Below are 27825 nucleotides of genomic sequence, written 5' to 3' on the forward strand. Positions count from 1 at the left end.
GTGATTCCCATGACTTAGGATGGCATTCCATGGGAAGCTCCTGTGCCTTGTCTGAGGTGCTTTCCTAGAGGTTGTGAAAGCCTGTTGCTTTTGGGTTGGTAGATCCTTCGAATTGCATGTTCTCTTCTTTCATGACTGTCACTGTCCTCTGTAAATTCCCACGTAGGAATAACTCCAAGCCTTTTTTTTATATGTGTGGGTTGCTCATGCTGACTGTAATCTGTTTCATTATTTTAGTGAGCACATAGTAAATCTCTTGAATAAATTCACAAAGTATGGAGTGATAGCTATTTTGATTTATTAGTAATACAAATGATACATTTCACACACAATATATTTGGATAGAACATATGAATAATTTGGCATGATATATTTGGGGAGAACTTGTGATGTTTGATGTACAATTCTCCAAACTCTCCCCCTGTTGTCATAGAAACATAGACATAGAAAATAGGTGCAGGAGTAGGCCATTCGGCCCTTCGAGCCTGCACCGCCATTCAATATGATCATGGCTGATCATCCAGCTCAGTAGCCTGTACCTGCCTTCTCTCCATACCCCCTGATCCCTTTAGCAAAAAGGGCCACATCTAACTCCCTCTTAAATATAGCCAATGAACTGGCCTCAACTACCTTCTGTGGCAGAGAATTCCACAGACTCACCACTCTCTGTGTGAAGAAATGTTTTCTCATCTTGGTCCTAAAAGACTTCCCCCTTATCCTTAAGCTGTGACCCCTGGTTCTGGACTCCCCCAACACCGGGAACAATCTTCCCGCATCTAGCCTCTCCAACCCCTTAAGAATTTTATATGTTTCTTATGTTTGGGTCTCTTTAGAATTATGCCTGTGTAGCATCTTAATTATCATTGTGTAGTAAAGCTCCATTTACCCAGAATGCACGGGCATTGGTGTGCCAGACTAGCAGATTTTCGGGGCTCTTGGATGTTATTTTGTCAACACTCCAATCATTTAAAAAAAATAGTTATACAGTAACGTTTTAGGAGGGTGCTGCACCAATGCAGGAGAGGTTTAGGCCCAACAGGTCCACTTGGTCTAGTAAACATTAAATATTTTGCATTGTTTTAGAGGCAGAGGAAACTGCTTTGTGGTGTTTTTTAAGATAAAACATTCTAACTGTAAAATCTGATTCTTTACATTATTTGGGATTGCAAATGATTGTTCCATGCCTGAGAGAAAATGGGTTGGTGCTACCCCTGAAAATTTTGCAACCACTGATGTCCTTGAATTCAGTTCCAATAGCTCTTGAATATCAACTTTAGCAGAACATTTATGAAAATTAACAAACAATTAATCAATAATTTTATGTTGTGCCTCACTTGTTTCCTTTTTAAATTCTGACCTAACCTTGGATAACTGTTTTGGATCATTCACTAATCAGATTACTTTTAAATGAAAATGATTATTATTATAATAGGTCATTATTGTTTGTGATGTTAAAATGTATTTAAGTCTTTGCATAAATGCTAAATAAAATTATGTTGCATTACATTAAGGTGTTATATTTCCCAGTTGTTCACATGTACATGATTTGCTCCTACCTGTTGCCAAAAACTTTGCTAATGCCAAAGTAAAAAGATGCAACATTTCCTGATAGTTTAGTATTTTAAAAGTTTATTTTATTGTTGTCACATGTACCGAGGTACTGTGAACGCTTTTGTTTTGCATGCAGTCAGAGATAAAATTACACATAAATACAATCAAGCCAACCACAGTGTACAGATAAAGGATGTAGTCTTAAGATCACATGCATATATAGAGACATGAAAAATAGCAGTAACATTTTAGTATTTCAAAGGTTCAAAGGTCAGTTTATGTCACATGTACCAATTACGGTGCAGTGAAACTCGAATTTATCTTCATGAGAACATATTAAATTCTTTTGGATGGGGATATGGGCATAAAATTGAGAGATTTACATGGCTGTTAGCAAAAATATTAATGTGAGCTGCTAAACTGAAAATAGTTGATTAATTGTATTTAATAATATTTGATTAATTGTATTTAACTTCGGAATCTTTTAATGTATTATTAAAACAGCATTTTTACTATTTAATTTGAGCTCCTTTAGTGACCAAATACTGAAGATATAGTAGGCATAGTGCATCTTGACCAGTTGATCAAAACAGCCTGTACTAATGAGTATAAAACAATTTATTATATAACTGATTTATTTGTGCTATTAATATTTTTTTCTCATTGCTTTTAGTTTATTCCATCTTTTCACAAGTGCAATCAGATCGGAATCATTACCCATTTTCTGGAGTTCTTTTTGTGCACGTTTTGAAGAGAGAGTACTTTAAAGGGGAATTTCCTCCCTATTCAATGAAACTTGGTCAGTATCTTTCTGCTGATTCCTTTGAATTGCCCTAAACTTACCATAGACTTGTTTAAACTTTCTATACATTTGCTTTGTTTGTCTGATATACAATTGAGGAGAAATGTAATTTTGGCCTCTGAAGCAAATTAGCTTTTTTGTAAGGGCTTTGCCATATAATTTTTTGGACGGTTTTCAAATGGAATTTTAATTTGCACAAAGCTTTGGAGATGAGACGCTGGACAGGAATCCACATTGTTTTGGCTACATATGCTTCTTGTTATACAAAAATTAAAATTAGTTTTTCTGTGAAAACTCACTCTTTCACAAATTATTAACATTTACCAATTTGTAAATTATTATAATTATGTACTTAAGTTATAAATCTCTGTGTACATGTACAATTATCACAGATCTGTGCTAGTGAATAGCAGAGTTGGATTATATTAGCCCCAATATTGCCACAGTTGATCAGACTGCCACAGTTTGTTGTCACGAATCATACATGAATAATGGTAACTTCGCTGAGTACAAGTCATCACATTCAAATAGAAAATAACTAAATAGAAATGTGTCAAAGAAAAACCTTTTTAATGATTATGCTTGCCTGGTTAATAAAAGGCTTTGAAATGTGATACTTCCAGCAATTTTAAGGCATTGACTCTTTCATCTGTGTTCTCATGAGTGCCTTGGTGGTGAATGTAGATTATATGACTATGGGCTTCATGCCCAAATATTACATTTTCAGCAATAGGTAGCTAGAACTTATTGGAAAACATTTACAGTGCATATTGCAACAGAGTTTATCTTTTTTGTTTGTTGATACTAAGTTTATTTGTCTCTTATCAAATTGCTATCTTGACTAAGATCACCAAATTTGGCAGAGTAAAGGACTGATGCTCCAGTGCATTACTCAACTGAACCACCAAGGGAACTAATTTATAATGAGATTATCAATTATCTACATGTCTGATTTACTGCACCAATAGTAACCATGTTTGGTGATCCTAAATGGAATGCACTCTCAGGTATAAAACTATATTGGATCAAAATAGAATTCAGTGATTGAAATAAACAAATCCAGATTTTATTTTCTGTGGTTTAAAATTACTTGGCTCACATGTTGCACATTTTGATTTAGCTGATGCCAAGAATGATCCAATTACATTTAAGACTAATCTGAAAGGATACCCAGACAGACCTGGCTGGTTGCGATACATTCAAAGAACTCCATACAGTGACGGCGTACTTTATGGATCACCAACCAATGAGAATGCTGACGAACCAACAATAATTGAGGTATGTTCGTAACATTGTTGTTCTGAAATTCAGTCGATTAATTCTATAAATACACAGTCTATAAATATTTTGATCCACTAAAACATAACTGATGCAGCTATTTTTTAATATAAGGGTGTAGTGGGCCAAGTAGGCCAAAATAACGACAAGTAGGCAAGGTTAACGAAAGCGTGTTTACTGTATCTCTGGAACTCCAAAAGGGAATGAGAGTCATGCGGTCCTTGACCTTTATACTCCCGGCCGAAGTCCGCCTCCTTGGCTCGACCCATTCCCGTGCCGAGGGGTCGTGAGTGGTATGGCCCGACCCTCGGGAGCCGCCACAGGACCCCCCCCCAGAACCAGAGGCACGAAGCGCACCGGTGGTCGCACTAGTCGACCGAACCGTGTACGGTACCCGTCCGGCGGGGGGTCTGGCGGGGGCTCAGCTGAAGGGACAACCGGGGGGGCTGGCGGGGGCACTGCTGGAGGGACAAACGGGGGCGGAGAAGGGGGTACAAATACCGGTCGAGATGAGGGGATCGGCGGGTGCGGTGTTGGAGGCACTTGTAAAGGGGGGCGCCCGCGCGGCCGAGGCTGTGCAACCCGCACCGGCTGGTCAATGTCCAAGTGCGCTGGCTTGAGGCGATTAATTGACACCGCCTCCGGTCGGCCCCCCATGTCCAACACAAAAGTTGTCTCACCGTGCTTCAGCACCTTGTATTTACCTTGGGTCGGTAGGTCGGCGAGGAACTCGGTTACCCGCTGGACCGTGTCCTGGTCCAGGGCTCCAACCAGGTAGAAAAACCGTGTATCATCCGACCGGATGGATTTGAGCTGGAAATATACCTCAGCTTGCTGGAACCAGACGTGGGGTCGGTGGGTCCAAAAGGTAGGGAGGGCTACAGAAATTGCCTCGATAGCCGGTGTAGCGCCCTCGGACAGCGAGGCGAAGGCTGAGCCCCATGTCTTGTCCATTTTTCTATAATGGACCGTTCGGGGTCACCAATGTAGTGGGCCAAGTAGGCCAAAATAACGACAAGTAGGCAAGGTTAACGAAAGCGTGTTTACTGTATCTCTGGAACTCCAAAAGGGAATGAGAGTCATGCGGTCCTTGACCTTTATACTCCCGGCCGAAGTCCGCCTCCTTGGCTCGACCCATTCCCGTGCCGAGGGGTCGTGAGTGGTATGGCCCGACCCTCGGGAGCCGCCACAAGGGATATATAAAACTATCTTATGTTCTATATTCCCTAATGGCATAGAAAGCGGTCATTTGTCCCATCAAGTCTCTGCTGGCTCAGAATATTCCCATACCATCCCATTCATCCCTGTTACTTATGCTTTTCACATTCCCATCAATTCTGCATCCACCTATAAAGGTGACAATATTAAATTGACCAGTTAATCTACCAAGTGGTGAGTCTGGCTCATGCGAGAAAACCAGGTCAGGCAGAGGAAACACGTTCAATCACAAGTAGAACATAAAAAATACTCACAGGATGGTAGGAATATACTTGGGTTGCTGGTGCTGTGAGGTAGCAGTTCTTTTAGCTGCATCACCATGCCACCCCGATCTATTTGTGAGATGCTTCCACACACCTTGTCACACAGAACAGAATTTCCACTCTTTCTCAAGTGAAGGAATGGAAGCAAAAGCAATTCCAAATAAATTCTTTGCTTTTGCAATGCATTTAGAATTGAATGGTTGGTTTGTTTTGCTGGGTCTGGTTAAAGAATAAGTTGGATAGGAGGAAAGTATAACCCAGTTACATGACTTGGTGGACTTCTAATAAATGTAACTGGAAAGTGAATTCATGGGAATGAAAGTAAAGAAGTCCTGAAAGGTGGAGAAAGAGTCAGAAGCATAATTTATAAAAATAGAGGATGGAAAATCTGATAATTAATGATCTCCAGATTAGATGTGATCAAGAAGAAGGTTAAAGTACAACATCCATTCAATTATATATCCTAGTGATACTCAGTTTGGTTCTGCCAGTTCCATTTGGCTGCATTATAATCAGTCTAAAAAGGGTCAAAACAACTGTGTGTAATAGGTGAGATAAGAAAATAACTGCAGATGCTGGTACAAATCGAAGGTATTTATTCACAAAATGCTGGAGTAACTCAGCAGGTTAGGCAGCATGTTTCGGGTCGAAACGTCGCCCATTCCTTCTCTCCTGAGATGCTGCCTGACCTGCTGAGTTACTCCAGCATTTTGTGAATAAATACCTTTGGTAAGAGGTGAGATGATCACCTTCCACATCAAAGCAGTATTCAGCCATCATATAAGCATATTGACTATATTTTTATGAAATAACTAGAGTTTAATGTAAACTAGTTTGGGAGAATATATTGATCAAGATTGAGAAAAACAAAGGAGAGTGGATACCATTCATGCATTTGTTTTGCAGAAATAGTGTAGAATTACTGATTGCCCCAAATAAAGGATGGAGATAGACCATAAAAGAATCAGGATATTTGTTGCAAAAGAAGTGACTTTTGGTCGTTAAACTAGTTCTGGTTGATAAAGTGCTTCCTAACCAAATTACATCATCTAGCATCAGGTCCATAGCTTCCATGTCGTAGTTCCCCAAATACATATCCAAGTATTAGAGTCATACAGTGTGGAAACAGGCACTTCGGAACTAATTGCCCACACCAGCCGAAATGTCCCAGCTACACTAGTCCCACCTGCCAGTGCTTGGTCCATATCCCTCCAAACCTGTCCTATCCATGTACCTGTCTAACTGTTTCTTAAACATTGGGATTCCTATTAAATCTTTTCTCCTTCACTTTGAACCTATGTCCTCTGGTCCTCGATTCCCCGACTCTGGCAAGAGATTGTGTGCTTCTACCCAATCTATTCCTCTCATGATTTTATACACCTCTACAAGATCACCCAATACCCTTCAGCATTCCATGGAATAAAGACCCAGCCCACTCAATCTCTTCCTGTAGCTCAGATCCCCAAGTCCTGGCAACATCCTCTTAAATCTTCTCTGAACCCTTTCAAGCTTGACAATATCTTTACCATAACAAGGTGCCCAGAACTCAACACAATACTCTCAATGCGGTCTCACCAACGTCTTATACAACTGTAACATGACCTCCCAACTTCTAAACTCTATACTCTCTGAGGAAGGCCAATGTGTCAAAAGCCCTTTTGACCGCCTTATCTACCTGCGACTCGACCTTCAAGGAACCATGCACCTGTATGGTTCCTGCATGCACCTGCATGGTTCCTGCATGCACCCGCACTCCTAGATCCATCTGCTCTACAAGACTCCTCAGAGGCCTACCATTCATTGTGTAGGTCTTGCTCTTGTTAAACATCCCAAAATGCAACACTTCACATTTCTCTGCATTAAATTCCATCAACCATTCCTCAGCCCACCTGGCCAATCATTCAAGATCCTGCTGCAATCTTTCAACAACCATCTTCACTATCTTCAAATCCACCCACTTTTGTATCATCAGCAAACTTGCTAATCATGCCCTATATGTTCTCATTCAAATCATTGATGTAGATGACAAACAGTAACGGGCCCAGCACCGAACCCTGAGGCACACCACTGGTCACAGGCCACCAGTCCGAGAAGCAACCTACCACTATCACCCTCTGCTTCCTTCCATGAAGCCAATTTGCTATCCATTTAGTTTTCCTTGGATCCCATGCAATTTAACCTTCCAGAGCAGCCTACCATGCGGAACATTGTCGAATGCCTTACTAAAATCCATGTATACAACATCTAGAGCTCTGCCCTCATCGACCTTTTTGGTCACGTCTTCAAAAAACTAATTGAGATTTGTGAGACACGACCTCCCAAGTACCAAACCATGCTGACTATCCCTAATCAGTCCTTGCCCATCCTAATGCCTGTATACCCCTATCCTTCAGAATACTCTCTAGTAACTTTCCAACTACAAATGTTAAGCTCACTGACCTATAGTTCCCAGCATTTTCCATGCAGTCCTTCTTGAATAGAGGCACAACATTTGCCACCCTCCAGTCTTCCGGCACCTCTCCTGTATTTAAGAACAACTTGTAAATTTCAACCAGGGCTCACGCAATTTTACTCTCTGGTTTACCACAATGTCCTTGGATATATCTGATCAGGCCCCGGAGATTTGTTTATCTTCATACACAATAGTACCTTCAGTACTTCTTCAAAGGTAACACTGACTGCTCTCAAGACACTTCCATTGACTGCCCCAAGTTCCTCCATCCTACTGTCTTTCTCCTTGGTAAATTCAGAGGAGAAATACTCATTGAGGGCCTTGCCCATTTCCTGTGGTTCCACACCGAGGTGACCGCTTTGATTCCTGAGAGATCCCACTCTCTCTCTAGTTACTCTCTTTTGACCTATGCCTCAATTTCCCTCGTCAGCCAAGCTTCCTTACTTTTGCCTGCCATGCCCTTCACTCTAACAGGGATATACATATCCTGAGCTTTTGTCAGCACACTTTTAAAAACATCCCACTTAGCTGATGTTCCTTTCCCTCAAATAACCTGCTCCAGTCAACTTGAGCGAGACCTTCTCTCATACCTTCAAAGTTGGCCTTACCCCAGTTGAGCATTTTAACATGTGGACCCTCTCAGTCCCTATCCATAAGTATCTTCAAGCTAATCAAACTGTGGTTACTGGTCCCAAAAGGTCCCTCCACAAACACCATTAACTTGCCCTTCCCAATTTCCCAAAACTAGATCCAGTGTTGCCCTCTCTCGTGTGGGGGCCTCTACATACCGCTTGAGAAAACTCTCCTGAACACTTTTGAGGAATTGCACCCCATTTAAACCCTTCACACGGTGATTATTTCCCAGTCAATATTGGGAAAGTTAACATCCCCTACTCCAACAACCTTATTTGACCTGCAGCTGTCTGCAGTCTCCTGGCATATTTGTTCTTCTAATTCCCATTGACTATTCGGGGGTCTGTAGTACACCTCCAACAAGGTGATCATTCCTTTCTTGTTCCAAAGCTCCACCCATATACGTAGCCTCACTAGACGAACCGTCCGTGATGTCACCTGTGACTACTGCCATGACATCCTCCTTAACCAATAATACAACCCCCCTCCTCGTTTTCTCTCGCCCCTGTTTCTCCTGAAGCTCCTGTACCCCGGAACATTGAACTGCCAGTCCTTCCCCTCCCTCAACCAGGTTTCAGTAATTGTTTAAATGTGATGGGGGTTTCTGCTTCTATTATAGTTACAGGTTTTCAGTTCCATCAACAATTTTGTAAATTACTTCTACACTCTCCTTTGCAATATCTTTCCTATAATGTGGTGACCAGAACTGTGTGCAGTACTGAAATTGTGGCCCATCTGGTGTTACATACAGTTCTAATGTAACTGCCTTGCTCTTAGACAACCAAAAGAATGATAAAGGAAAATCTCAACATTTTATATAACTGATATGGTAGAGAGAGTGGTTGTTAAAGTTGCTGTAGATGCAAAGAAAGGTAAGAAAGTAAGTTGTGAAGAGAATGTAAGGAGACTACAAAGGGGTATAGACATGTGAATGGGCAAACAAAGATATCTGAAGTAAAGTATAATGTGGAAAAATGTAAAACTGCTCATTTTGGCATGAAAAATAAAGAAGTATGTTATCTAAATGATGAAGGATTGCAGAGCTCTGATATGTTTCAGATTTGTTTCAGGAATATAAACAGCAAGAGAATAGTAAAGTGTAGGGCCTATCATGGACCAAGATCTGGGTGTCCTGATGTATGATTTGCAAAAGACTTTGCACGGTAGCGCAGCGGTAGAGTTGCTGCTTTACAGCGAATGCAGTGCTGGAGACTCAGGTTCGATCCTGACTACGGGTGCTGCACTGTAAGGAGTTTGTACGTTCTCCCCGTGACCTGCGTGGGTTTTCTCCGAGATCTTCGGTTTCCTCCCACACTCCAAAGACGTACAGGTATGTAGGTTAATTGGCTGGGTAAATGTAAAAATTGTCCCTAGTGGGTGTAGGATAGTGTTAATGTACGGGGATCGCTGGGCGGCACGGACTTGGAGGGCCGAAAAGGCCTGTTTCCGGCTGTATATATATGATATGATATGCATAGATTACATATTACATATCTAGATTTTCCTGCAGTCTAAAGTTTTCCTCTTCAGTGTTAACCATATGGCCAGTTTTTGTTATCATCTGCAAAATTCTTCATCGAGTATCCTGTACCCTGTATCTAAATCTAAATCGATCGTATAGGTCACAAAAAAAGAAACAACCAAGCACTGAATCCTGAAGAACCACAGTGATAACAACCGTTCAGTCAAAAAATACTCTCCAAAATTATCCTTTAATCCAAGCTAATTTTTAAAGTCGTTTATAACTCTCCCTTAGATCCCACAAACTTATTTTTTAACCAGCCTGCCATGTGGGATCCTGTCAAAAGTTGTGCTAAAATGTATGTAGACCATATCAAATGCACTCCCTAATTAGCTCACTTAGTTACACCTTCAAACAATTGAGTTGACATCGCCTTTACTTGACAAATCCATGCAGACAGTTCCTGATTAATGTTGTCCTTTATAAACCTAAATTCTACACTGTCTGTTAGAATGGATTCCAGTGGTTTTACCCACCATTGATGTTAAGCACCGCGCTGGGCCCACAGCCCCCACCAGGCAGTCCCTGTAGCCCCCACCTACTGCCCACCCCCTACTACAGGTAACTGCAGCAAGGGTTCCACTGGGTCTCCCCCTTCCCCCTCCAGCCAGGCGACCCCAAGTACTCCCACATTGGTCCTCATGCCCCCCTCTGCCCTGCTAACCCACCACCCCCCCCACCATACATCCCCTCCCCCTCCACCTGCCCCCCTGCCTCCATCCGACCCCAACCCTCACCATTGCCGGGTGTTTACCATCCCCCCTGACCGCCCCCTTTCAGACACCGAACGGTCTGTCCTCAGCAGAGGCCTTACCTTTGTTCCCCTCCGCCCCCACATCAACGAGTTCCGCGTCCGCCATGACGTGGAGCTCTTCTTCCTCCGCCTCCGAGCCTTTTTCCATGGGAAGGAGTCCCCACCCCCCACTGATGACCCCTTCTCCCGTCTCCAATGGACCCTCTCCTCTTGGACCCCCCCCGTTTGGCCAACTACCCTCACTAGAACTTTTTATCTCCAACTGCCGGCGTGACATCAACCGCCTCAAATTCTCCACTCCCCTAACGAACTCCAACCTCTCCCCTCCTGAACGTGCAGCCCTCCACTCACTCCGCAACAACCCGGACTTAATCATTAAACCCGCTGACAACGGAGGGGCTGTGGTAGTCTGGCGTGCTGACCTCTACCGGACCGAGGCCAGACGACAACTATCAGACACCTCTTCCTACCTATCCCTGGACCATGACCCCACCGATAAACACCAGACCTTTATCAGCAGCACCATCACGGACCTCATCATCTCCGGCGATCTACCCCCCAGTGCCTCCAATCTCATAGTTCCCCAGCCCCGCACGGCCCGATTCTACCTCCTACCCAAAATCCACAAACATAACTGTCCCGGCAGACCCATTGTCTCTGCCTGCTCATGCCCCACCGAACTTATCTCCACCTACCTCGACTCCATCCTATCCCCCCTGGTTAAATCCCTCCCCACCTACGTCCAAGACACCTCACACGCTCTCCATCTCCTTGATAACTTCCGGTTCCCAGGCCCCCACTCCCTCATCTTCACCATGGATGTCCAGTCACTCTACACTTCCATCCCCCACAAGGATGGTCTCGAAGCCCTCCGTGTCTTCCTCGACCGTAGAACCAGCCAATCCCCATCGACCAACACTCTCCAGAGCTGGTTCTTACCCTCAACAACTTCTCCTTTGACTCCTCCCACTTCCTCCAAACCAGAGGCATAGCTATGGGCACTCGCATGGGCCCTAGCTACGCCTGCCTCTTTGTCAGGTACGTCGAACAATCCCTGTTCCAGACGTACACTGGCCCCATCCCTGAACACTACCTCCGCTACATTGACGACTGCATTGGTGCTACCTCTTGCACCCATGCAGAACTCACTGACTTCATACACTTCACCTCCAATTTCCATCCTGCCCTTAAATATACCTGGACTATCTCCGACATCTCCCTCCCGTTTCTGGACCTCACCATCTCCATCACAGGAGACAGACTAGTGACGGGCATTTACTATAAACCCACTGACTCGCACAGCTATCTGGACTACACTTCTTCCCACCCGGTCCCCTGCAAAAAGTCTATCCCCTACTCCCAATTCCTCCGTCTACGCCGCATCTGCGCCCGGGTTGAGGTGTTTCACACTAGGGCTTCCGAGATGTCCTCGTTCTTCAGAAAACGGGGCTTCCCCTCCTCCATTATAGACGAGGCTCTCACTAGGGTCTCTTCTACATCCCGCAGCTCCGCTCTTGCTCCCCCTCCCCCCACTCGCAACAAGGACAGAATCCCCCTCGTTGTCACCTTCCACCCCACCAGCCAGCGGATCCAACATATCATCCACCAACATTTCCGTCACCTACAACGGGACCCCACCACTGGCCATATCTTCCCATCCCCTCCCCTCTGCATTCCACAGAGACCATTCCCTCCGTAACTCCCTGGTCCACTCGTCCCTTCCTACAAAAACCACCCCAACCCCGGGCACTTTCCCCTGCAACCGCACGAGATGCAACACCTGTCCCTTTACCTCCCCCCTCAACTCCATCCAAGGACCCAAACAGTCTTTCCAGGTGAGACAAAGGTTCACCTGCACCTCCTCCAACCTCATCTATTGCATCCGCTGCTCTAGATGTCAACATATTTACATCGGCGAAACCAAGCGCAGGCTCGGCGATCGCTTCGCTGAACACCTGCGCTCGGTCCGCATTAACCAAACTGATCTCCCGGTGGCCGAGCACTTCAACTCCCCCTCCCATTCCCAGTCTGACCTTTCTGTCATGGGCCTCCTCCAGTGCCATAATGAGGCCCACCGGAAATTGGAGGAACAGCACCTCATATTTCGCCTGGGCAGTTTGCAGCCCGGTGGTATGAACATCGACTTCTCCAACTTTAGATAGCTCCTCTGTCCCTCCCTTCCCCTCCTCCTTCCCAGATCTCCCTCTATCTTCCTGTCTCCACCTATATCCTTCCTTTGTCCCGCCCCCTGACATCAGTCTGAAGAAGGGTCTCGACCCGAAACGTCACCCATTCCTTCTCTCCTGAGATGCTGCCTGACCTGCTGAGTTACTCCAGCATTTTGTGAATAAATTGATGTTAAGCTAACTGGCCTGTAATTTGCTCTTCTATCCATTTAAGCAATAGTACAGTGTGAGTATTCCACCCGTTCTCTGGTCCCACTCTGCAGCTAGAGAACCTGTATTATGCATGGGGTTCTTCAATTTCTTTCCTTTTTCACAGTTTGGGTGGGATATATTCAACAGCAGTTGATCTACTTTCAAAATTAAATTCCTTAATTCTTTGTCTTTAAAAATGTTTATTTAATCTAATATTTTACATGTTTTAGTTGAACCACAGCATTGACACCATCTTTCAGTTTTATGAAGATATTTGCCAAATATTCATTGCGAATCTCACCCTTGGTCCTATTCCACTCTTGCTATCTTTTTGGTCCATGATAGGCCCTACTCATTACTATCATCATGCTGTTTCTGAAATAAATCTGAATTGTTAAATTGCCAATATTTTTTCATATCCTCTTTGTTTTTATTATTTAATTTATTTATTTATTCAGTTCAGTTTAGCTTATTGTCACATTTATTGAGGTACAGTGAAAAGCATTTGTTGCGTTCTATCCAGTCAGCAAAAAGACAATACTTGATTACAATCGAGCCATTTACAGTGTATAAATACATGATAAGGGAATAACGTTCAGTGCAAGGTAAAGCCAGCAAAGGCCAATCAAGGATAGTCCGAGGGTCACCAAAGAGGTAGATAGTAATTCGGCACTGCTCTCTGGTTGTGGTCGGATGAGTCAGTTACCTGATAACAGCTGGGAAGAAACTGTCCCTGAATCTGTGTGCATTAAATGGAATAAACATAGTAAACTAAATAGTATTAAGAGATTTATCTTTGAGAATGGATCAAATACCAGGCTGAATATATCTCAAACTGTTTTAAATGGAAAGAAATTGCAGAACTCTGACCAGAATGTAAGTTGAGGAATGGGGCCAGAGAACTGGAGGAATACTAAGACTGTGCCGTTGCTTAAAAAGACTGGAAGGAGTAAATCAAATTACAGGTCAGTTAGCTTAACATCAGTCAATTTCCTTTCATATACACTACCCCACTTTCTATACTCGTACATGGTTACCGCTGAATTGATATCTGACATAAGCTTTTCCTTTATCTTTTTCCTTTGCTAACTGCACCTATATTGAAGCAATGGCCAAGAAAGCTCACCAACCTTAGAAAGCTTAGGAACCCTATCAACTCTCACCATCCACAGATTCACTGGAGAAAACATTTTATCAGGATGTAGTACAGCATGGTTTGGGAACAGCTCCATTCAAGACCTCAAGAAATTACAGAGAATTGTGGACGCAGCCCAGTCCATCACACAAACCAACCTCCCTTCCATTGACTCCTTTTACACTTCACGCTTCCTCGACAAGGCCACCAGCACAATCAAGGATGAGTCTCACCCCGGTTGCTCACTCTTCTTCCCTCCCCCATCAGGCCAAATGTACAGGAGTGTAAAAATGCACATCTCCAGATTCAGAGACAGTTTCATCCCAGCTGTTATCAGGCAACTGAACCATCTTAACAACTAGAGAGCAGTCTTGAGCTACTTTCTTCCTCATTGGAGACCCTCGGACTATCTTTAATCATGCATACATGACATGAATTACACACACAATTCTGCAAGACAGTAAAAAGAAAAAAGACTGTGCAAAAAAAAATCAAGGCATTTGTGTAAAATAAAATAGGAAAAAAGTCTGGTAGTACAAGAGGTAATCAATGCTGTTCTTTGTTGAGGTAGGATTAGAGCTGTGCAAGATTATCATAGGAAAGTAGCTGTTCCTGAACTTGGGTGTGTGACTTCAGGTTTATTTATCTCCCTCTTCATGCAGTGTGAAGAGGGCATAGCCTGGATGGCTGGAATGCTTGCTGATAGATGCCCTCTTCTTGAGGCAGTGCCACATGTCGATGCTTTCGTCAGAGGGTTAGGTGTGGGTTCAAAGGTCGTGATGACCTGTCATCCCTCTCCCTGCTTGGAATAGCACACTATTCAGAGGCCAGGAAAATAATTATTTAATCCTTTGGCGATGCAGCGTTGCTCTTGCAGCTGCATGGTCCACATTCTGATAAAAAAGAGTTTATTCTACAAAATGGAATCTGTTAAGCTGACAGAGAGCATCAGAAGAGTGGCGCTGTAGATGGTTACGGTCTGGCTGTGATAGAATTTGCTTTAAGTCTGATTACTCTTCATGTTTATGTGGAAATAATTTCCTATAACTGGCATTTAATAAAGTGAATTTATTTGCATTAAATGTGCTACACATTTTGTCTCATAAACATTTTGAATATTGACCTATGATATCTGGAATTGTGAGCATTCCTAGAAACACTAGTCTGATCTCACTCTCCAATGTCCTGCAACTGATGTCCTCTTGGCCATTCTTCTCTTGTGTAACTGAATTACCCACAATTTTCCTTATTTTTAGACCAAATCACTATTTTTTTTCAATTTATGTATACCTTTACTTTACACTCTTGATGGGTACAGCATCACTCGAATCCTATGCCCAATAGCCTTCGCAGGCAGGTTACCTTTGAACTTGGTACGAACGATGCCACTGTTACCATGAGAACGAGTCACTTTACCCTAAATGACACGGGTTTTATTTGGTTTACCACCAGGATGACAGTGTTGTTCTTTGCCTTGTTGACATAGGCACATCTCTTGCCCAGGTAAAAGTCGGTCTCATCACAGCAATAAACACCCTCAATCTTCAGTAGAGCTGTATGCTCTCTTTGGTTTTGAAGGCTACATTTAGAGCCTGTAAAAACAGCTTTGCACCACAATCTTCCAGGCATTGAGAGTGTGCCAGGCAGCCGGACCAGTCCGCCCTGTAAATTTCCTTTGGGAGAAGCTAATCAAACCATTGTTCCACATGCAATGCAGCAGCAAATTTGTGGCACGTTTCCAACCAAATGAACAAAGTGCTCACGTGATTCACAGCAATAAGGCTGCAGGGTGACCTGGACAGGTTGTGTGAGTGGGCGGATACATGGCAGATGCAGTTTAATGTAGATAAGTGTGAGGTTATTCACTTTGGAAGTAAGAATAGAAAGGCAGATTATTATCTGAATGGTGTCAAGTTAGGAGGAGGGGGAGTTCAACGAGATCTGGGTGTCCTAGTGCATCAGTCAATGAAAGGAAGCATGCAGGTTCAGCAGGCAGTGAAGAAAGCCAATGGAATGTTGGCCTTCGTATCAAGAGGAGTTGAGTATAGGAGCAAAGAGGTCCTTCTACAGTTGTACCGGGCCCTGGTGAGACCGCACCTGGAGTACTGTGTGCAGTTTTGGTCTCCAAATTTGAGGAAGGATATTCTTGCTATGGAGGGCGTGCAGCGTAGGTTCACTAGATTAATTCCCGGAATGGCGGGACTGTCGTATGTTGAAAGGCTGGAGCGATTGGGCTTGTATACACTGGAATTTAGAAGGATGAGGGGGGATCTTATTGAAACATATAAGATAATTAGGGGATTGGACACATTAGAGGCAGATAACATGTTCCCAATGTTGGGGGAGTCCAGAACAAGGGGCCACAGTTTGAGAATAAGGGGTAGGCCATTTAGAACGGAGATGAGGAAGAACTTTTTCAGTCAGAGGGTGGTGAAGGTGTGGAATTCTCTGCCTCAGAAGGCAGTGGAGGCCAGTTCGTTGGATGCTTTCAAGAGAGAGCTGGATAGAGCTCTTAAGGATAGCGGAGTGAGGGGGTATGGGGAGAAGGCAGGAACGGGGTACTGATTGATAGTGATCAGCCATGATCGCATTGAATGGCGGTGCTGGCTCGAAGGGCTGAATGGCCTACTCCTGCACCTATTGTCTATTGTCTATTGTCTATTGTCTATTCCTGTTTGGGTATTTACATTCAGTAAAATAATTTCACTCACTCAAAAGGTTACCACCTGTTTGGAAAGATACATTTATACAATTTGCAAAAAACAAATGGTATTCAAGAGCTTATCAAATTGCAAAAAAAACCCAACTTGTTTTTCATTTGAAGGGTTTCTACAGTTGTTTAATTACTGATGTATGGCTGGTATTATACTCCCTCGCCATAAGAGTGAATTATTCCTTTGTTTCAGCACGGAAAGTGCTGGTAGAAATTGACTTATGAATGTATTCATTTCTTTCCCATTTAAACAATTTACAAATGTCCATTGTGTACTTAATCATATTTTTCATGGAGTCAAAAATATACAGCATGGATACAGGTCATTCAGCCCACCACATACATGCCGGCAAGTGCGCATATTTCCATACTAATCCCCTACCCTTGGCCCATACCCTCCTTTGCCTCATTGATTTAAGTGCTCATCTTGAGACTTCTTGAATGCTATCAACGACCCCACTTCAATCACTCCCTGCCATGCATTCAAGGTACTCATCACTCTCTGGGTGAGAAAAGCCCTCCGATAACCCCTTTGAATCTCTTCACTCCTATCCTAAATTTATGTCCTTTTGTTTAATTACCTTCTAAGTATTTTAGTGTTTCAGTGTGTTAATTTAATATCCAATGATACAGTAGCAAGTGCAAGGCAGAGATTATACACTGGGAGGCATAGGAATTTACATATTGCAATATAAATATATTTAAATTGTTGTTCGTTACTTTTAAGCACTTGGTGATTTGCTTTTTGATCTTTTGGCAGATCACTGCTTATAACAGAAGAACATATGAAACTGCACGCCATTCTTTGATTCTCAACATCATGGCTTCAAATGGTGAGAAACAATACAGCTTGCATTTCTATGGATTGCATCGGGAGAGTAATGTCTTTGGAATAAAACCAAAACAATGTTTAAAAATAGAGACTAGCATGCACTAATATTTGCCTAAAGGATTTTGGTTAACATAATCTAACAGAACCTCCATTATTTCTTTCCCCAACATAAGACCCTTACCCAGAGTAGGTGAATCGAGGACCAGAGGACAAAGGTTTAAGGTGAAGGGGAAAAGATTTTAATGGGAATCTGAGAGGTAACTTTTTCACACAAAGGGTGGTGGATGTATGGAACGAGAAGCCAGAGGAGGTAGCTGAGGCAGCAACTATCGCAAGAAACAGTTAAGGCCCTGTCCCAGTTCGGCAATTTTTTAGGCAACTAGGCTGCCGCCAGGGTGTCGCGGGCATGGTCGTGATTAGTCTCCAAAGAGTCGTGGCATTTTTCTGGTCGTCGCTGGATTTTGTGAAGGCTTGAAATTTTTCGGGGACTGTTGGTTTGACGCCAATGAGCGTAGCTTGATGTCTCCTGTCGTGAACGCTGTCGTAGGTTGTCGTCAGGTTGTCACCTGGTGAAGTAGGTTGTCGCCAGGTTGTCACCAGGTGATTAAGGTTGTCGCCGGTGCTGACCTGACATCGGCCAATTCCAAGTGTGGACTTGATCTGATCATCCATCAGTGTAATGTGTCCATAAATGATGTTAGGTTTTTGTATGCTTTTGCACTTGTATTCTGTTTAAAGTTTGAAGTTTAAAGTTTGAAGTTTATTGAAATTTATTGAAGTTTATTACAATATTTTTGTATGCACTGCTGTATGTTCTTATCAACCTTTAAAAAAAATTGTTTGTATATCAATAAAGGAAATTCTTGACATTTTGACAGAAAATTGATGTATGATGTTATTGTATTTCAGAGTAGTTTCTCATGGCATCACTTTCAAATAGTCATGATGCAGAATGATTGGAAACCCTACCGTACACCCCCTTTTATAGGGAAAGTGGGTGAAACGTAAATTGTCTTCAGTTGTCTTCAGTCTTCAGGGTCATAGCTTGTCGTAGCTTGTCGCGGGTGGTCGTAGGTTGACTTCGGTTCTCGTATGTTGTCGCCTCTGTGGTCGTAGGTTGTCGTAGGTGCGGCCGTAGGTGGACGTTCTACTTGCGACAATTGGGTCGTGGGTTTTCGGTAGCTTGCCGAAGCTTGACATCGACTAGGTGGTAGGTTGTTGTAGCTTGTCGTAGACATTATCGTAGGGGGATCCAGTCACCGTTTTTTCGGCGTTCTGCTATGACTAAGACAGTCACCGGCAGTCGCCTTAAACAACGCCTAAATGGGACAGGGCCTTTAGACAGGTACGTGGATAGGACAGGTTTGGAGGGGTATGCAAACCTCCCAACCCTTCCGAATTTGGCGGAAAGTTTCCGCTTTCATATATCATTTCCGCCCTTCCGATTTCACCTCACAATTTTCCGCAAAACACATGCCTCGCCCTGCCTCTTGCCCAGCCGCTGGCATCGCCTGGGCACTGGCCCCACCTTGCCGCTGGCCCAGTCTCACCTCGCCGCTGACCCCGACTCGCCTCGACGCTGGCCCCAATTCGCCTCGCCGCTGGCCTGGTCTCACCTCGCCGCTGGCCTTGCCTTGCCGCTGGCCCCAACTCGCCGCTGGGCTCGCCTCACCTCGCCGCTGGCCTTGCCTTGTCACTGGCCCTGACTCGCCGCTGGGCTCCCCTCACCTTGCTGCTGGCCTCGCCTTGTCACTGGCCCTGACTCGCCGCTGGGCTCACCTCACCTCACCGCTGACCCCGACTCGCCTCGACGCTGGCCCCAACTCGTCTCGCCGCTGGCCTTGCCTTGCCGCTGGCCCCAACTCGCCGCTGGGCTTGCCTCACCTTGCTGCTGGCCTCGCCTTGTCACTGACACAGACTCGCCGCTGGGCTCGCCTCACCTTGCCGCTGGCCTCGACTTGCCTCGCCTCGCCATTGGCCTCGCCTTGCCGCTGGCCCTGACTCGCCTCGCTGCTGGCCCTGACTCGACTCGCTGCTGGCCCGGTCTCACCTTGTCGCTGGGCTCGCCTCGATGCCATTGATGTTGAGAGGGGATGGGGTGCGGGGGAGGGGGGAGTGGGGGTCGGAGGGGTGTAGGGGTGGAGGAAGGGGGGAGGAGTGGCATTAGGAGGGGGTGGGGGCGGGGGGGAGGGGGAGTGGAGGTGGCTGGAAAAGGTGGGGAGGGGAGGGTGTGAGTGGGGGGGAAAGGGGGCGGGGAGTAGGCAGGAGGGCGGGGGAAAGGGGGGAGGGGGAGTAGGGGGGGAGTCGGGAGTGGGGGTAGAGTGGGAGTGGGGGGAGGGTGGTGGGGAGGGTAGTAGGGAGGAGTGGGGGGTGGGGGACACACGGACTGTTGTGATTTGCTGTTGAAGACCACTGGAGGAAGTATGTCTTCAATGAAATTAGGTTTGTGCAGTTTTAAATGAAACTCTTCATAACTTTTACATTTTGTGTAAGAAAAAGCAAAATAGAGAAAACAAAACAAAACAATTTTTTCTTTGTGTTGTAAAAAGTATTTCTGTTCAATACCCTTTCTATAAATTGCAGAATATATTCATGATGGACCTGACATTGTACATGTAGTCTAAGAACTACAGACTGTTGGAAATAATAGTCGTTTTTCACACGTGAATGTAGCGCAACGCGTACGCGTTTTTTTGCTGAAAAGTTGCATCACGAATGAACTATTATGAATTTTGATGTAAAATTCCCGATTTTGGACATCAAAATTCTGAATTTGTAAAATCCAATGTTGGGAGCTCTGGATATGGATCAAATGCTGGCAGGTCGGACTAGTGTAGCTGGGACATCTTGGCCAAAGGGCCTGTTTCCACACTGTATCGCTCAAAAAAAAAGACCTGGCTCAGGATATGTCTGTCCTTTAAAACCGGTTCTGGCTTAATTTTATCTTAGAGCTATTGAAAAGAAAATGTTAAAATTGTCCTATCACTGACAAAAAAAGGAGAGCTGAAATTGGCAGATATGATAACCCACCTAGCCTGTAACCGTATATTGCTTGCTAGCTCTTGCCGTACCCCACTCTCCCTTGCCTCTCATACTGGCTATCTTCCCTCTACTCTTTCAAAAGGGTTTTGACCTGAAATGTTGACAGTACATTTCCCTTTTTTAATTTTTTTCAATGCCTTTACGGAAAATAGTTATAAAATGAAAAGGTTCATTTGGTGAAGGTAAAATGAAAAATCTGGATTCAATCCAGCAACAAGGGAAAATAATACAAAGAAACACAGAGAAGCTATTAGGAAGCAGATTTCTTTAATGCCTGACCTTTGGTTAAAGAGCCCTTGTTTGAACTTGTAAATATTAATTGTAAAATATTTTAATGGTTCTAAAGCAACTGCAAATAAATGATTTGCAAAATCCAGCTACAATGCAAAATTTGTGCAGGAAAGCTTTAATCAATGGAAGCAATTGTTTAAACTCAAAATCAAACTGCAGATACTGAAAATCTGAAATGGCAGAAAATACTGAAAAAACGTAGCAGGTCAGGCAGCATCATGGAAAGAGAAAACATTAAAATGTTGTCTCTTACTGCTGTTTCTCCTTCCACTGATGCTACCTGGCCTGCTGCATGTTTCAAACATTTTCAGTTTTATGACTACATTTAGTCTTTTGGCAGAACACAAATTAGCTGATTAATCTGTTTATAACTTTTTAGGAGGGATATCTGTTGTCCTTATACCTGACTCAAGTTATACTCTAATTTGCTAGTTTCTGAATAGCTATGTGAAGTGGCCGAGCAAGCCATTTGATCAATATAATATCTTGGAATGGACAGAAATGTTGATCTTGCCAGTGATAACTACTTACTAATAATTAATTGGTTAAAATTAGCTTCAGGATTATCTGAGGCATTTGGCCTCAGCAACCATCATGCTGCATCATGTTTCCTGATAAGGGATGTGTCTTTTGAGCAACCACAGTTTTTAACTTGACTCAAATTCCTCTTGTTTAAAGATTATTCTTTGCCATATCAAGCGGAGTTTTTTGTGAAGAACATGAACGTGGAAGAGATGTTAGCAAGTGAGGTAATTGGTGATTTCCTCGGAGCAGTGAAGAACGTTTGGCAGCCGGCTCATCTCAATGCTATCAACATCACCTCGGCTCTCGACCGTGGTGGGCGAGTGCCTCTTCCCATCAATAACATGAAGGAAGGGTGAGTTCAATTGATCTGCGTCTGATTCTCAGTTGTTTAACTTCTTTCCATCAGCTTCTGGCGTATCAAGTTTGACTTCCTCAGAACACTGGTGCATTTGCGGATGAATTACACGGGATGATTCTAATCAGAGTAGGTCCTGCTCTCTTGATGACACCACTTTGGGATGCAGGCTTGGGATAAGAATTGTCGTGGTTACCGGTGTTCAAAATGAAGCAGATGACACGGAGAATTCTTCAAGAAGTTAAAAGCCTTTATTTGCAAACAACGGCTGGAACAATCAGGATGTCAACCATCTGACTGCCCACTTAGTACACCGGGCAGCCTATTTTTATAGGATTATTCTAAACCTTATCTCCTTTGCATTACCTGATACCCACACTCCTTTCTTCAGTCCTTCATTGCTTTGTAGTACCTGTTTGTCCCGCCACCATTAAATCCCATTTAGTAATATATCCTTATCTCAATGCTCACATCCCTTCATATTTCGCCTCCCTTATTTCCTGCTAGTTCATCCCTCACATCCATCCATCACCCCAAGGCCTATGTTTTTCCTTATCTCTTCTCTTGCCACCATTAAATCCTATTCATTGATGAATGTCTGCATCTCTTCGGATTCTGCTACCCTTATCATCTAGGCTAAAGCAAGGGTACAAGCTAAAGCAAAGGAGTGTTATGTTATAGAGACGTGTCAAGGGTAAGGAATGTCTAGAGCGCCTTAATTAGTTACAGAGAGGTGCCTAATGCCTAAGTAGTTACAAACCTTAAACAACAATGTATAAAATAATACCGTAACAATGTCTAATGTACAAAATAATATCAAATAATATCATGCATAAAATAATATCGTATTATCTTCCATAGAATCCTTTGGGATAAGAATTTCTTGGCTTTGCTGTTCTTTTCCCCCAGCTGTTTCCTCAGCCATGCGGGAGGAATCATCCCTGTTGGGCCTGACAAAAGCAGATCCGGAGGAATGGGATCAAAAGGATTTTGAATTCTGGCTCAATTTGGGGCTCTTCTGCCACATTTCCAACAAACTTGATTTGAGGGATTGTGGATTTCTGCCTTGGAATTCTTACCTAGTAGAAACTAAGCTGCTTTTGCTAACATGGGTGTCCCATGATGTAGATTAGGGTTGTGGCCAATGAAATTGCTGTCATGTTTTCGTTGTCTGATGGAGTTGGAGATGAATTTAGCACAGAGCACTGTGCAGAGGCCGAAGACAATCTGCTTCTGGTGTGGAAGTGATGGGCAACTCCATTAGGAATTGCGCTTTAGAACACTGGATTTCAGTGACAATGGTTTCTGAGAAGCCATCTTATGGGAACTGCAGTGGCTCCATGGAGCACCATGTCAACTGACACCAGTCAGTTCAGCCGTGCTGATGCTTGCCATTAAGTCAATCCAAAATGTTGCCAGCACAGAGATGGTGCAGAGTGTAGTCTGCCAATTAGAAGCTTCTTTTTATCTGTTCAAGTCTCTGGGGCTGATGCCTTCTTTGAGCAGGGAGTCTCAGTGACTTTATTTACCCATGACTGTAGATGACAAACTGCAAGATGTTGCAACTATCTCCAGCCTCAGTCATTAAGGGAAAAACAGGAGCACTGTTCAGCCTACCGCATCACTCTCGGACGTGCTTAACACCTTTTATGCCTGGTTCAATGCAGACAACACAGCGCCCACCATGAGTCCACAGGTGTGCAGGGGGACTACCACACTGTCCTTACAAATGGCAGACTTGAGGCGGTCCTTCAAAAAGGTCAACGATCGCAAAGCTCCAGGGCCGGATGGTATTCCAGGGCGGGCCCTCAGAGCGTGTGCTGATCAACTGGCAGAGGTGTTCACTAACATCTTCAACCTCTCTCTGAGTCAGTCTGTGGTTCCCATCTCCTTCAAAGCATCCATCATCGTTCCTGTTCCAAAGAAACCAGTAACCTCCTGTTTAAATGACTATCGTCCTGTCGCACTGACATCAGTCATCATGAAGTGCTTCAAATGACTAGTCAAAACTCACATCTGCTCCTCTCTCCCTGACACCTTGGACCCCCTCAGTTTGCATATAGACTAAACAGGGCCACGGACGATGCCATCGCCATTGCAATACATACTGCGCTCACCCACCCGGCCAAAGGGAATACATATGTGAGAATGCTCTTTATTGACTACAGCTCGGCATTCAACACTATGGATGGATATTCGATTTCTTGACGGGCAGGCCCGAGGTGGTGAGAATTAGCAGCCACACCTCTTCCTCACTGATCCTCAACACAGGCACACCACAGGGCTGTGTGCTCAGTCCTCTCCTGTACTCCCTGTTCACGCACGACTGTACTGCTAAGTACAGCTCAAACATCATCCTAAAGTTTGCTGATGACACGACCATCTTGGGCCTCATCACAGACAATAATGAGATGGCCTACAGAGAGGAGGGCAAAGGCACTAAACAGCTGGTGCCATGAAAATAACCTCTCTCTCAATGTCAGCAAAACTAAAGAGATGATCGTGGACTACAGGAGACAACGGGGGAGTGGACACCTCCCCATCCACATCGGTGATGCTGAGGTTGAAAGGGTCAGCAGCTTTAAGTTCCTCGGTGTGCACATCACTGAGGACCTTTCCTGGACACTGCACACAGACACAATAACAAAGAAGGCCCGCCAGCGGCTCTTTTGCCTGAGAAGACTGAGGAAGTTTGGCATGAATGCCAGCATCCTCACAAACATCTACAGATGCACCATCGAGAGCCTGCTGACAGGCTGCATTACAGTCTGGAACTGTTCTGCCCACAGCCACAAATCACTGCAGAGAGTGGTGAAGACGGCACAGCACATCACTGGCAACTGTCTCCCGGCCATTCAGGACATTTTCTACCGGCGGTGCCTGCGGAAGGCACGCATCATCATCAAGGACTGCAGCCACCCAGCACGCAGGCTGTTCTCCTTGTTACCGCCAGGCAGACGATACAGGAGTATGGCTGCGCGTACCACCAGACTTAAGAACAGTTTCTACCATCAGGCCATCAGGTTTCTGAACTCATAAACACATTTCAAATCATATATGTTGATTATTTTTAATATTGTCTTTTTACCTATTTTTAATATTGTCTTTTTACCTTACTAATGCCGTTTTTTAATATCTTATTTATCCTTGGAATATTAATGCTGAGTTGACCCGTTGTCTTGTCAAATACATTTCATTGTATCGTTGACCCTGTGCCAACCTACATATGACAAATAAAATTTATTATTATATATTATTATTATTATTAAGCAGTCAAATGTCTGATTCTGACAAGCATTGTTCATTGTTTGTGGCCCAAATTATTTCTTGATGATTCACGCCTTGTTTCTGCTTTCTTCCTCCTTTCAACAGCTTACCCATCAATGTATCACACCTTCTCTCCTTCTCTCCTGAGATGCTGCCTGACCTGCTGAGTTACTCCAGCATTTTATGAATAAATACCTTCGATTTGTACCAGCATCTGCAGTTATTTTCTTACACTATGTATCACATCTAATCATTCTCCCAGTCGCTGTGTATTTCAGGAGGAAATACCAGATAAATCATCCATATCGGGGACATTCGTTTTTTTTTTAGATAATTGAATTTGCCAAAATTATTCTTTTGCATCCACAATATTATAAAACCCAACAAACACTGGCAGAAACTAACTTTAAGAAATGTTTTACTTTCACATGTAAGTGGCGATATATCAACTTAATAATTGATTGCCCCCTTCTCCTGCTGTTGAGTGTTCCTAAGTAAGATTACTAGGTGGAACATTGAATAAATCAGAATAGCAGCACGATCGTAGAGCAGTATAGTACACTGATTAATATCATGATGTTTCTACTCTTCATTCTTCAGGCTGAAAAAATGCCAATATAATGTCTCTTGCAATTCGCCCCATAAGTGTGTTTGATGTCATTTTGGCAGCCAGAAATCAATAGTAATGCCCTCAGTGCTACAGTTTAGATTTATAGTCGTAAAATGTTTCTAACTGAGTATAAAAGGATATATTTTGATTCCTAACGCCTTGCTATTTTACTTTACTTTAGACTTTAGAGATACAGCATGGAAACAGGCCCTTCAGCCCACTGAGTCTGCACTGACCAGCGATCCCCACACACCAGCACTATACTACACACTAGGGGCAATTTACAAGTTTTTACCGAAACCAATTAACCCACAAACCTGTACATCTTTGGGATGTGGGAAGAAACTGGAGCACCCAGGGAAAACTCATGTGGTCACAGGGAGAACGTACAAACTCCGTACAGACTGCACCCGTGAACCTGGGTCTCTGGTACTGTAAGGCAGCAGCTCTATTGCTATGTCACTGTGCCGTTAGTTGCAACTTTATAAAGTTGCAAATGGGTTTTTATGAATTTGCTATTTTAAAGTGCAATTATTACTAGATGTTGACCATCCATAGTTAGTTGCTCACTTTGTAGATTCCTGGTTATTACCAATGACTACAATTATGGACAACTTCTTGCACAGGGTTTACGTCATGGTGGGTACGGACTTGACGTTTTCATCGTGTCTAAGAGAGGTGGAAACTCCTCAGAATCAGCAGAAGTGTAGCCAGGAGATGGAACCCAGCATCAGTTGTGACAAGAAATTCAGAGCCCAGTTTGACATTGACTGGTGTAAACTGTCTTTGGTAAGTCAGAAATCATCGCTGGTGATTTTATATAACTTATTTTGCAGTCACTTTCTTGGAGTGGTTCTTGTACAATTTGATATTTATTTTTATCTTTACATGGGGTTATTATGTTACATTTATGTTATGAGTTGGCCCATACTGTTCATGTTATTGTTTGTTGTCCAGGAGTCACACAGCACAGAAACAGGCCATTTGGCCCAACTCATCCATGCCAACCAAGATGCCCCATGCAAGCTAGTGCCATTTGCCTGCACCTAGCCCGTATGCCTCTGAGCCCATTATGAGGACAGACAGGAGTTTCTGTGGCAGCAAGCTTGACTCTAGGATGGTAGACATAAAATGCTGGAGTAACTCAGTGGGAAAGGCAGCATCTCTGGTGAGAAGAAATGGGTGACGTTTCCTGTCGAGACCTTTGTTCAGACTGAGAGTCAGTTTCCCCTGACTCTCAGTCTGAAGAAGGCTCTCGACCCTAAACATCACCCATTCCTTCTCTCCAAAGATGCTGCCTGTCCCACTGAGTTATTCCAGCATCTGCAGTTTCTTCCTACACTCTAGGATGGTATGTTGCCTCCCTGATTGCTGGCAATAACTACAATAATTTGGATATCTTCCTGCACAGGCCTTATGACATGGGGGTCCAGGATGTCTTGGGGCGGCTGCAGAACATTCTCAAGGGAGAGCTGGAGCAGCCAGAAGCCGTTCTGCACATTGGCATGAATAACATAGAGACGAAAAGGGACAAGGTCCTGCAGAATGAATACAGGGAGTTAGGTAAAAGGATAAAAACCAGGACCTTGAGGGGAGTAATCTCCGTATTACTCCCGGTGGGATGTGCTATTGAGGTAGGATAAGGAAGATGCGATGGGTGAATGCGTGGCTGAGCCATTGGTACAAGTGGCAGGGATTCAGATTTTGGGACCATTGGGATCTTTTCTGGGGCTGAGGTGACCTATTTCTGCTGAACTGGGGGGGGGGGGGGGGGAACCAATATCCTGGTGGGCAAGTTTGTGTGCTATTTGGGAGGGTTTAAACTTGTTTGTCAGGGGGACAGGATCCATTAAAATAGTGAGGCAGGTGGGAGGTTGGAAGTTAGTGCAGACGTCAAGTAAGGTGAATGAACACGGGGCGTGGATAGCTACGTGTAATTATTTCAATTCCAGAGCCCTGACAAGTAAGGTGGCGTGGATAGCTATGTGTGACTAAGATGTTTTAACCATTATGGAAACCTGGCTAAGGGAGGGGCAGGACTAGCAGCTTAATGTTCCAGGGTACAAGCACTGCCGAGGAGAAAGAGGAGGGCTTAAAGGAGGAGGGGGTGTTGCTTTATCGATTAAGGAGAGCATCATAGCAACAGTCTGAGATGACATTACTTAAGGTTCATCCACTGCGGCTCTGTGGGTTGAGCGGAGAAA

The 27825-nt window shown here is 44.0% G+C and overlaps 1 protein-coding gene and 1 pseudogene across 8 annotated transcripts in view; one reads left to right on the forward strand and one right to left on the reverse strand.

The window, feature by feature from the left end:
- Window positions 1-27825, forward strand: part of sgce (sarcoglycan, epsilon) — a 140376-nt gene that overhangs the window by 88237 nt on the left and 24314 nt on the right. For all 8 annotated transcript variants that reach the window (XM_078422652.1, XM_078422690.1, XM_078422681.1 and 5 more), the window contains 5 exons: window positions 2225-2350; window positions 3474-3631; window positions 17460-17532; window positions 21543-21741; window positions 26248-26410. In XM_078422652.1, coding sequence (XP_078278778.1) covers window positions 2225-2350; window positions 3474-3631; window positions 17460-17532; window positions 21543-21741; window positions 26248-26410 — 719 coding nt within the window. The remainder of the gene's footprint in view (window positions 1-2224; window positions 2351-3473; window positions 3632-17459; window positions 17533-21542; window positions 21742-26247; window positions 26411-27825) is intronic.
- On the reverse strand, window positions 15283-15615 carry LOC144606517 (large ribosomal subunit protein eL33 pseudogene; annotated as a pseudogene).

Source organism: Rhinoraja longicauda, chromosome 2 (assembly GCF_053455715.1).
Source record: "Rhinoraja longicauda isolate Sanriku21f chromosome 2, sRhiLon1.1, whole genome shotgun sequence".
In the NCBI taxonomy this organism is placed as follows: domain Eukaryota; kingdom Metazoa; phylum Chordata; class Chondrichthyes; order Rajiformes; family Arhynchobatidae; genus Rhinoraja; species Rhinoraja longicauda.